Source organism: Amblyomma maculatum, chromosome 6 (genome assembly GCF_055883805.1).
Source record: "Amblyomma maculatum isolate TAMU_Amacu chromosome 6, ASM5588380v1, whole genome shotgun sequence".
Lineage (NCBI taxonomy): Eukaryota > Metazoa > Arthropoda > Arachnida > Ixodida > Ixodidae > Amblyomma > Amblyomma maculatum.
Window position 1 is genome coordinate 77471017 of NC_139349.1, and position 11813 is coordinate 77482829.

Consider the following 11813-nt stretch of genomic DNA (forward strand, 5'->3'; position numbering starts at 1 on the left):
CTGTGCTGGGGCGCGCTGTAACATCCGAGCCCAAAGCAGACAGCAGAAACTGAAGACCGGACAGGCTTACTGCAGGTTCTTCAGGATTCCAAAAACACGCCTCCATGAGTGCTAGAAGACAAAGGCGTTCTGAACGACGCTGACGTGAATTACTTGCAAGAATCACAGACGCGACATAGACACCAACCTGAACAAGTGCCAAGAAAAAGAAAAGAACGGCTTTACGTATTTCGCTTATGTATGAAATTGACGTCACGCTGTATCCAACCTTGGTATTGTGCAGGATGTAGAAGAAATAGTAAAAGTGCGATGCAGTGGCCACAGGATGGTAAGGTCTAGACTGTCTAGATTTCAAGAGGGAACGAAACAGATGTGTGTTCTTGTTTAGTGCATGTAAACTGTGCTCTAATCGTCTGAATAATATGTTCCAAGCTTCTGAATAATATGGCCAGGAAGAGGCCTCCGTATTATGTGTGGCTGTGTCAAGGTATATGTAGACCGCACAATGTTGCCCAGAAAGCAAATTGTGTGACTATACTAACTCCGTAACTGACCACAATTATGTATCGCGGTGCTGCATGTAGCCGCGCATACACGTAGAGACATCGCATCTGTCCGTCTGGCGTGTTCCTTTAATATGCAGAGCCGTAAAGGCTGTGAGCAAAACCAAATGCGTGACGTAAAATTATTCCTTGCATTACTCGCCTCGGTGCTTCTAAAGAAACAGCTATATTGCGTAGCCTTTATTGCGTAGATTCAAGGTTGCATGGTTCTGGGCAGATGGCCTTTCGCAAGGCCTGGGCGTGCTCACACGACGTGCTTGTGTCGTAGATCTTGAAGCTCACTGCTCCGTTTGACGTGTCGACTGCAAGACAAGAACAGAAGTCAAACCCACTAGCTCAAAGTGGCGACTGATTACCGATTCTTTCTGCTTGTTATCAAGGCCATCGTCGTTATCGTTATCCTAACTACGCTCACTGCGGAACAAGAATCTTTCCTTAAGACCTCCGATTAACCTTGGCATAACCACGGCAGCTGTAGATAAATTACCCTGCTCCCAAACGCACCCTTCCACTCCCCTCATCTGTACGTCTTGCTCTGATTCATGCTGTTGCGTAGCCTTAGTTATCTACCCTTCACTTTTCATACCCTGTACAGGTCCATTCTTCCTACAGGTGCGCCACTGTTCCGGACGCCACCTTAAAGAGTTGCAGTGCATCTACTAGGAATATAGGACGATGGCAAAACTGGTTCATTAAATTTTGGCATTCAGTCAATATAATCTGCTGAAAATAAACCGTCGGCATATACGTACTTGCTTAATGTATTATTAATGAAGAGGAGAATTTATTGTTGTAACAGGGAAGGTCATTATTAGTGCGAGGTTGTCGCAAAAGCAGATACCGGGTTCACGAAGGTTTCCATGCAAAATGTGTATGCCTGGTTGCTCTGAGCCTTGGAGAACTGAAATTTGGCATCGGAACTTTCACTCAAACAGTTCACTGAATCTCTATTGTCTTTGCCTGATTAAAAAAAAATACTGCTGCTCAGTATTCAAACGTGGTTCTCTGATGGACCTGGGTTAGCCAATTCTAGCACTTAATCTCGCTCCCAGGGTTTCCCATATGGTTGGCAGCTTGGGTTAGGTTATGTGCGGCGCAGCCATCAGCTTTTTTGCAACTGTGGCGTCAGCATTGTAGACATGACAAATCGCCGACTTATTTTTATAAAAGAAGCAAACACCTAAAAATGTAGGGACAAAAAAGACAATAAAGGAGTTGCTTTCAACTGTTTATTTATTATTATTTTAAGATCTTGATTTTTTCTTACTTTCTCTTTTTGGCTTCATCTTACACAGCTGTAAAAGAGGTGTTTCTTAACCCTCTGTGTTAGTGTACCGCAAAACGCAGCCACCCGATGACAACAGTCATAAGGGAAATATTTCAGCCTGCGCTTTCATCGATCTGATGCGACTAGACCAAAAACGAAAATTTATCAAAAATCTTGTAGATTTTTAGCATGTGCCTGAGCTTTGACTGTTTATTCTGGTTTCTTTCGCTATCTGCCGTACAACTAATGTATGCGGAGAAGCTGGTTGGGACTGGAAGTTAAGACGAGCAGTGAGCAGCAACCACGAGCGGAAAAGCTACTTACAGCAACCCGGAAACAATGTCGCCGTCGTCGTCGTCGTCATCGTCTCTCTCCCTCTCGCTCTCTCCCTCTCTCTTTGTGTCTTTCTCTCTTTGTGAAAATGAAGTCAAGTACACGAACACTTTGTACTAAACGTGAATACCAATATGATGTGGTATAACTGCGGTTTCAGCGATGAGGGATCAACGTAGTGTAACCCATAGCGATTCCGGAAGAGGTACCATTCTTCATGCGACCGTGTGGCGAATGCTCAGAAGGCACCGCTGAGTGTTCATTAACAATCGAACTTCACGTGCAAGGCGCGTACTTGCCTCAGATAATTTCCTTATGCAGGTCCGATCGCAGAAAAGAAAAGGGACCTGTCGTAAACGCTATAGCTGTACGATATAATAGCGATAAGCGTCCTGCGCTGGAGCCACTGGAGCTTCCGTCCTTAAAAGCAAAGTAATTACCGAAGCCGCTCGTGTTCATTTCATTGTCACTCGGAGGCGAGATAAAGGCAGTGCTGAGTATACTGTGCGCGTCCGCGTACGTGCGTTTACTACCCCATCAAAGCTTTGGTTAGATCGAATTTCACTAATGCCCAGAGTGAAGTTACCATTCTAGGTCACTCCTGCCAGCTTCGGGTATGCCTTCAGGGCTAACTATACTTTACCTTTTATGATCGACGAGGATTATCGCAGCTCTGTTAATATCATCAAGCGCATTCGCCTTGACTGGTTATGCATTATTGCGTTGGCTATCTAGAGCGCTGAACACGCAAATCAAATCATTGACCGCTATGCGGTGTCATGGGACACGGTTGCTATATTTTGTTTTACCTCCTGAGTGAACAGCGCAGCAGCTGAACATTGTCGCAGAAAGTATGGTCGTTTCTGAACGACGACAACGTCTATAGAGCACTACCCCAGTAATGTAAAGACACCGACATGGAAGTCTTTCACTGAGGATTGAGTGCATGGCTCTCATACATCGAGCAAATAAGTTGTTTTCTACCTATACTAAATAAATGTAGGATACTCCTTTGTTTTCTCCTCCAGAGGAAAATAAGTATCTAAACAATTAAACTGCATTCCGAGCCACTTACCTTGCTTGAAGAAGTAGGCCTTTAATTCATGCGGTGGCAGAAGAAGATAGAGTTCCACGTTCTTTCCTGTGAAGTCAAAATCAAATTATTGAAATTTCTTTTAAAAGTGTATATCAGCTTAGAGTATCTCCAACAATGTGCCAAAACCGATTGGTTACGGGAATTGGATAAATGAAAAGTTGTTTTCACCGTGTGAACCAATAACAACGCATAGCTGTAATAGCTTAGCATAATGTTAGAAACTGTTAACAGATGTCTCCATAAACGACAGACTGTTCCTTAACCGGCCTTTGTCTTCTTACTGTCTTACTGTTCTAAGGGAAATATTTTCCCTGGCAATTTACTTATCGTTTGGAACTGGCAGAGACGTTTTATCTGCAGGAAATTTCCTCTTGCTTGGACTCCGCAGAATCATCGACCGCCATCTTTATTTCCGGTCAGAGTTATCAAATAAAACTTTGTCCCTTCAGTGACGGAGAAAGCGCCTTTTTTGCCGAACGCTACTCAGGTGGACAACTTGGAATTGTTCCTGATTTTGAAACCATCGAATTCACGCTTTTCAATTAAAAAAAAAAACGATAGTGGCAGTAACGTCAGAAGCAACGGGAAGCCCCGAAGGCGCCGGTCGAAACTCCGGTAGATTGTCGGTGCAGACTGAGAGGAAATGAACTAGACATCCTCCAGTTCATGTCTCCTTGCCGTCGTGCTGTCATTCTTTCTTTCTCAGCTGTACGATTGCTGGCTTCTATTTGAGGCAGCGCTCAAAAATGCCATTTCGGAAGATTGACATGCTTGTCGTTTCTCGTGACAGCCTCGTGCCAGAGTAGTAAATTAAGAGCGCACGCACAGAAGCGTATTCGCGGATACTAGTTGCATCTAATTCAAGCATATTACTCTGTTTTCAATTACATCTTTTTAATTCGTGTGGAAGGCGAAGTAGCAGGATATGTAGTCTAAGTTGTCTTGAAGTACGGCTGCTAGAGTAAATGAAGGCGAAATAATGATGAATAAAATCTGAGATTAATTAGTCCATAGCAAGATGTTCCGCCAGATAAGCCTACAACGCGGCAATGGAAGCCTGAGAGGTTTACTCCTCTTTGTTATGCTAAATGAGCATGTCTTCAGAGTGGTTTGCTGCCGTTGAAAGGACATTCAAAATAGTTTCATCAAAGTTTTGTTTTCAGTGAAGTTTGATAGCCCAGCCTTTTTATGGGTCATTTGGAGATTGGTTGCCAGCAAAAGGTGTTTTTAGTAATCGCAAAATTTTGACCTAAACGTGGATGACAGTTTGTACGCTACTTGACGCAAATTCTACAGGCTGGGATGATGACATGGAATGAATAAGGGACTCTATGACCGCAGATTGAAACAAGCTGGCAGTCTGTCCTAGCTTGAGAGATTCACACACAAAAAAGAAAAGCATTTGACGTTACTACCGTTTGATCCCCAAACCCGCCTTTAGGACTGGTACTCGTATTTCATTCCATGGGCTGTACCAGTCAATAAAAGCTTGGTATTCGATGGGAGTAGCCTCACTCTCAATACAATGCTTTAACAAATTGACAGAGGTCAGATTGTTTTCAGTCTATAATTCCTTTTTGATGCGTATCACGCGTGAGACAGATTTAACTGCAGCAACAAAATTGTCATTGGCATGTATATTTTGGCAACATTAAATCATTTTGGGGACATTCCCTTTACCATATAAAAAGACACGCATGTAACGGGCCTACGCTGAAGATTAAAACGGCGATGGCCAGGCACTATCGCAGTATTTTGAAAAGAACAATTTTTGACCGAAAAAGGCAGCCTTATCTGCCTCATAGTTTGTTGTGAGCACTGGAGACTAACTGTGAAGTCTTTGTCAGAAAACGTTTTTCGTGTCAGGAAATATCTTTCTTCACGCCAAATTGAACATGTATGCTGCAATACTGCAATACATCATGTTTTTGTCTTTATTACTTAAATAGATCTTATATGCGAATCTAGCGGTAAATATATTTAGATAATTTTGAACGTAAGCGCTTAGCTTAGACATGGTATCATCGGTTGAAAACTAAAACCACCGGGTACTGGAAAAGTAACCGGCCCTGCTTATTGTTTTCGCCAATATCTTCTGGCCAGCATAAATGTTCAACGAAACTTAAAAGTAGTCAGTGACCACGTGAGCGTACTTTTGGCTTCGTAACCCGTACAGATTACTTTTACGGTTTACGTTTACATTTACATTTAAATTTAAAAGCAATGTCTGGGACGAAGAGACTGCACGGATGATTGCATGACTGGCACGAATCCTTCCACCTCGTGAATTGGAAACGACAATTAATTCGATTAATAGTGGTGCGATCAAAAGTTACTTCAAGATATTCTTCCTCCGAAGTTTAAAGAGGCCCTTGGTGTTTGAGCACACCACTGACTCACCATCAGCTGCTAGAATGCCATGGTCCTTTTGCGGGACATACTCTGCAGATACATGGAACCTGGGATAGGAGAAAAACATTCATTATGTTAAGCAAAATGTGCTTTTGGAAACTTGGCCAGCCGCTGAAGCGTCAATATCGCGGCGCATATCGTTCTTGGAGTGCTTGCATATGTTTGAGTTCTTCTGAGAAGACTTCGGCCAGAAGGCGCTATCACGATCTGTCTACCCTCTCTCTCTCTCTTTTCTTTCCTCCACATATTGACGGTGAATGTGCGCTCGCCTCTGGGGTAAAAAAAAAAAAAAAAAAAAAAAAAAAAAAAAAAAAAAAAAAAAAGAGAGAAGCACCCGATACACTGCTCATGGTGTAAACTGCCTTGTAATGAATGAATATATTAGAAAACTGCTATACTTGCATCCTATTCTGAAATACCTGCTCTATAATGTGCGATAAGGCCGGCTCATGAAGCTGTTCATTGGCTGTTCCAGTATTATACTGAGCTGTTGCCTACTATATGAAACGAACTCTACGCTCCGGGATGGTCGAGTTAAACAGCCTGGATTGGTGTTATGTGTAGGGCATAATATGAAGTATAAAGCGCTACCCCTCACTTTGCGTGATATTCCTTGCGTTTCAGTTATCGTCTGTAACTTAAGAGACACATGCGCACATCTGTGTCTGCGAAGCGAAAAGGCTCTGAGCCTCTGGTCTGATGACAATGAAGCGGCACTTCTTGAAACTAAAAGAAACACCTTTTTTAGCTTTACTTTTTATAGCTTTACCTTACAGCTATTGCAAAAAGGATTCATATAAATAAAGGCTTATTGGATTTTACAGTCGCAAGAGGACGACAGTGAACGCACACCCTACACATGGCGTCGTCGTCTGCACTGTTACTTGATAATTTAGCTCTCTGGCTTATGCAGCTGAAAGCGAGATTGCGAGATCTGTTCTCTTAAAGACGACCAAAGAAAAGTTAAGAGCCCTGTGGGCGGTGCGATGGTACAGTGCACTAGAGATGTCCTTCTAAAAAAAAAAAAAAACTGGTATATATATATATATATATATATATATATATATATATATATATATATATATATATATATAAATACATACATACATACATACATACCATAATTATCCGCCTCACTATAACCGCTGCAAGGCGAAGGCCTCTCCCATATTCCTCCAATTAACCCGCTCCTGTGCTAGCTGCATCCGCTTTACCCCTGCGAACTTCTTAATCTCATCCGCAAACCTAACTTTCTGTCAGCCCCTGCTACGCTTTCCTTCCCACCACCAGACCTATTGAGAAAATATTTGTCACTTTTCACCTTTTTGATATAAATTACTTTCAAGACGCCCCAAAATGTCAATCCAAATTCATCCCGCGGGGTCATGAAGAAAATCAATGGGATGCTTTTTTGATACCATGTAGCGGAAACCTACAAGCGTTCCGACAGATGATCTGCGGCGGTATTAATTGTTATGGTGCAATCCTACGATCCCCAATAAAATTATTTCAAGAAACTGCGTCTGGTTGAAGGATATGCTTATGCAGAATTATGAGCATGCCGATTCAAGGCTTGTCATCCGCTGGCAAACCAACCTGTGCTGTCGCCTCGTGACCATACAGGAAACTAGAGCGATTCTATAGCTCGCCGTGATGCGGCGGTTTCTGCACCTGAGGCGCGGTGTTGGAGCATACGGGCGCACAGCAGACGCACCGCTCTCGAAGGTATAGGGAGTGTACGTGCAATTGCGCCGGGCGAAAAGAAAACATTACTTTCTTCACAACTATTAAAAGAGCTCGACAAAGTTGCTCGTCTGCCAAATTTTGACCCTTTGTGCACGCTCAAAAAATAGTTAACTGGCCTACCCCTCATATACTACAACAGCTGTCGATAATTCGAAGCAACACACCCACCTTCGCAGCAATGCATTGCAGCTTATGTTAGAGTCACAGACGGACATGCCATATTTTATAGCCGCATTATGTGATGGCGGTTGTACGCGTTCGTTGAATCCCAAGAGAGAAGCGCCGCTGCTTAGTCTCGCCATGTGGTTTGCAGGCTTGACTCTAAATAATCACTCCAGCGAAGCGAAACGCCAAGTATGTATTTATTACGAAGCGCATGTACGCGTATAGAGTTCTCTTGGTTAGAGCGTCCCCTCACCTCGCTTCAAACAAGCACAACACGCTAATAGTACACGCAGCAGTAGTGCACACGATCTGCTGTGGCATTTAACTGGCTATGTGAGAATGCGGAAGGTTCAAAAGGATCCGTTGATGCTTTTCTGAACGAGCAACAAACACCAGAATATCCGCTCACGAACCGATTCGCACATAATCCTTGTGAATAAAAGGTGTAAAATATTGTGCGTGTAACTTTCCTTGGATAAGAGCGCCAAAACGCTTTCCAATTACCGAAAAGCCGTGCCATGCGCTGCCGAATATGCTACATGAAGAGTGTAAGATTATGTCGCACCGCTAGTTTTGCTGGCTCGCATCTCGAACTCGGAAGAGGCTAGAGTCCCAGGAACTTACGACGCCTTGCGCTCCTTTCCAGGCAGGGAGTATGAGACGACGGTATCAGCCTTGTTTTCGGGCAGGCCCCTGCCATTCCACAGCACGCTGAGACCGGTGGCCGACGGGTCTTCGAAGCTGCTGCCGTTGCGGAAGCACTGGTACGTCGCCAAGGGCTCCTTGTGTACACTCTGCGCACGTTAGGAAGAAAGGGTTCGGAGGGTTTAGTCTCAATCTTACTCTCCTATTTGAGGATTGATTGATTGATTGATTGATTGATTGATTGATTGATTGATTGATTGATTGATTGATTGATTGATTGATTGATTGATTGATTGATTGATTGATTGATTGATTGATTGATTGATTGATTGATTGATTGCGCAAATCAGCTCAAATTCAAAAGCTTTCTGGCTCCGGGCACTGGTGAGAGCCGAAGTTCGAATGCATGGCAGGTTGGGAGGCGCCAAAATATACACCACAAAAATTCCAAATGACAACAAACATGCAGCAAATCTCATGATAGTGCGGGGAAATACAATTATGTAGGCTCAGTTTTTATTGGTATGAATTAAAGTTAATTTACAGTTACCGTGTTGCACGCTATTAATTGTAGTAAAGCTCTTTTCCCATTTCTGCCCTTTACTTTTATAGCTCGTCATAACAAATGTCTAAGGCATAAACTGCAGAGATAAGGTAATGCAAGAGACGACAGGCATTGATCAGCTCAGGGAGTGTTAAGTAAGTCTGAAGGTTTTCGGCAGGCAGGGTAATAAATTTGTTTTACTCTCTTTGCTCTGAACTGCGCTCCCACATGTGTGTGAAGCAAAAACTCAGCAAGTTGATGACACTCAGTAATGCTTGATTACAACGGAGATGTGGTCGGTAATGAAGACCTTTTCGTCTTGTTTGTGCCTTACGAATGATATTTAATGTAACAAAGCTGTCTTTGCCTCTGTATGAATTTTCTGACCTCGACGCCGTGCTCCTTCAAGTTGGAACTCTGCTGCGCCAGCACTGCGTTCATGTTGGTCACTTACGATTGTGTTCGCCAAATAATGAAGTCATACTCTGGGGTGCTAACAACCCATTCCCTAATTCCTCCCTTCATTGTAATTTCCATGCCCAAGCCACACAGCGTATATGGGTATAAGAGGCACAAGACTAGCCACGGCTGATCGAACGAACGCTCAGGGTAGCGACAGCCCCAGAAGTAAGGACAAAAACCAAAGAGGAAAACGACCAACCAGCAAACTCTTATTGGTTAACCAAAAAATGTCCTCCTTCCTACCACCAACAATGATCTCACTATTCGCGTGGGCCGGACAGTTTGCGTGCACGGGGTGGTCACGCGAGTTCTAAAAAGAAATGCACTAAGCCACATGGTACGATTGCGTGAGGAAATGTCTATAGGGTGTTCGCGGGATTATTTCCAGCTACACCGACGTCGCTGACCTCATAAAAGAGCCAATAACTTCTGCACTCTAAATGCCGTAACCATTTCTACACCCTTGTAGCCAGGATTCTTGTTCTCCTTGCTATCACCGGCATGCGCTCGTCCGACAGGATGTGGTCGTTTTCCTGAAATAAGGGCATATATTATGTGAACTGTTTTGAATTTTAGCCATTAAACGCATGCCCCGGCGCCTGAAGGGATAAAAGTATTAAGCACTTATGCTTTAAAATTGCACTTACGCGGAGCAATTTTTAACGTGTATTGCAGTATTACTATGAGACCTAGTAGGCGACAAGCATGTCATTGTTGTTCCAGCGTAGCTGTGCGAGAACAATTCGGTACTATTCTCTGTATTCTTGAAGAATCGCAGTTCCCAGCCACTTGGCTGTTGATAATCAGTTGTCGATATACGTACCTCAAAGAAGTCCTTCAAGGGTGTGCTATGCGCTCCCGTCACTGCCAAGACAACAAGCAGGGCGGGAAAGATTGGCGTTTGCGAATACATGCCTGCGAAAAGAAAAAATCGAATGCGGGGTAGAACTGAGGCGCTGCCATCTCTTGTCTGAACCAAAAATATGCCTACCTAAGGTTCCGAACATTGTTCGAATAGCCTCAGTAATATACAATAGTGAAATCAGTGGTAAGCGAAAAGTGTTCACGCTCGTTGCCCATAAGAAAGGTTTTGAAGTTTCGTTTGAATCCAGTTTTTCAATAATACTTAACAGGGCACTGAAAACAATTTCATTAAATCACTTCTTTCGGCAACAAATTATTCCCTGGCTCTTTCTAGCTGCGCTAACGTTTGTCCGCCAGCAAAATATGCTTTTATTGGTAATAGAAATTGAAAATAACGTTCTTGGTGCCAGTGGATTCAATCTAATTAACACCATCACCGAAAAGGATAAAGTTGCGCCCCTTTAAAATGCATGCCAGGGTAAAGTAAGCTTTTGAAATTGGGGCCCCAAAGCTGGTGACGTCGATACTTGTATTTTCTGGCCTTTACTACCTAAAAGCTCATTATTCAGTTAGCGTGGTGTCTCTGTGATCAAAGCTCGGTACTCTCCTCAGTGTCCCTTTAACAGCGAGACGTCGATGCGGTGTCGCGCCCGTTAACTTAACAGTTCAATTTATTCGAGAACTGGATTTCTTGGTGTATTTTGCACCTCTGGACAAGTACGTCTCTCTGGATTTCGTGTGATAAACGAAATTACCTCAAACACACTTTAGATGGGCATAATTACAAATGACCTTCAGCATTGTTAAGTCTCCGTCAAGCATTATGCATTTACACTATCCTCGTTTTCCCGGTGCATGCATAAAGTGTAGAACAGAGTGTGCAGAGCACAGCCCGAAAACAGTACAAGCGGTGCATCAGTCCTGAAGCTGTCGACTTTGTGCTTCTAGCCGCACATATAGCTCTTTTCAGCGCGTAAATCCTAGTTACCATTTTCTCTTTTTTTTTTTTTCGAACAAAAATAGCGATAGATTAACCACGTAACCATAACTCTCTACACACATCCACACTCCCTGAAATATCGAAAACGGCTTCGTAACATCCACGAATGCCAACGCACGACACAGCCTTTTCACCGCACCTGTTGTACAGTATACTTGGTCTCGCTTATTTCAGATTAATGAATTCATTTGCTGCCTCTCATATCCGCGCATCGATGGCTGCAAGAGTAAGGCCGAATCTCACCTGAAGACCCGAAGGGAGCTTAACAGCACACAGCCAGGCGTCCGCGCTCTTTGCGTGTTAGCTCCGCACTGGCGCGTCGCACCCATCCGCAGCAGCTTATCGTCATGGTGTCCGTTTCGTTTTTCTTATTCCTGCTTGATGACCTGACAGGTGGCGCCTGCAAGAACAAACACACACGGCTGCTTTGAATGGGGGATAGGCGCGCGCGGGGGGGGGGGGGGGGTGCATTTTTCCGGGAAGCGGCCCCGTCCCAGCCCTACCAAGGCCGCGTTGCTCGCCCGCTCACGGCAGTTCACTTTCGCGGTCGACTTGTTCATGATGCTGGCAAAGCTGCCTGTCTGCGGCCCTCCTTGCTGTATTCATTTTAGTGCTGTCGCTAGTGCCTTGGAGGACCGGCATTGCAACAACGAAGCGTCTACCGCATTTCTTCGGGCTTAATGCTGTCTGAGGAAATAATTGTGAGGAAAGTGCTA

At 44.0% G+C, this 11813-nt stretch overlaps 1 protein-coding gene across 3 annotated transcripts in view; it reads right to left on the reverse strand.

Moving 5' to 3' along the window:
- Window positions 1–11493, reverse strand: part of LOC146186046 (uncharacterized) — a 78672-nt gene extending 67179 nt beyond the window's left edge. Inside the window, exons 1-6 of one of the 3 annotated variants that reach the window (XM_084606969.1) lie at window positions 11341–11492; window positions 10057–10148; window positions 8207–8376; window positions 5660–5718; window positions 3239–3304; window positions 729–865 (exon numbers count right to left, since the gene is read on the reverse strand). In XM_084606969.1, the coding sequence (XP_084463095.1) occupies window positions 744–865; window positions 3239–3304; window positions 5660–5718; window positions 8207–8376; window positions 10057–10146 (507 nt within the window). In that variant the 5' untranslated portion in view covers window positions 10147–10148; window positions 11341–11492 and the 3' untranslated portion in view covers window positions 729–743. Of the gene's footprint in view, window positions 1–728; window positions 866–2131; window positions 2242–3238; window positions 3305–5659; window positions 5719–8206; window positions 8377–10056; window positions 10149–11340 lie in introns of those variants that run through there. The other 2 variants (XM_084606970.1, XM_084606967.1) reach the window with 2 other exon arrangements.
- Window positions 11494–11813: the final 320 nt, after the last annotated feature.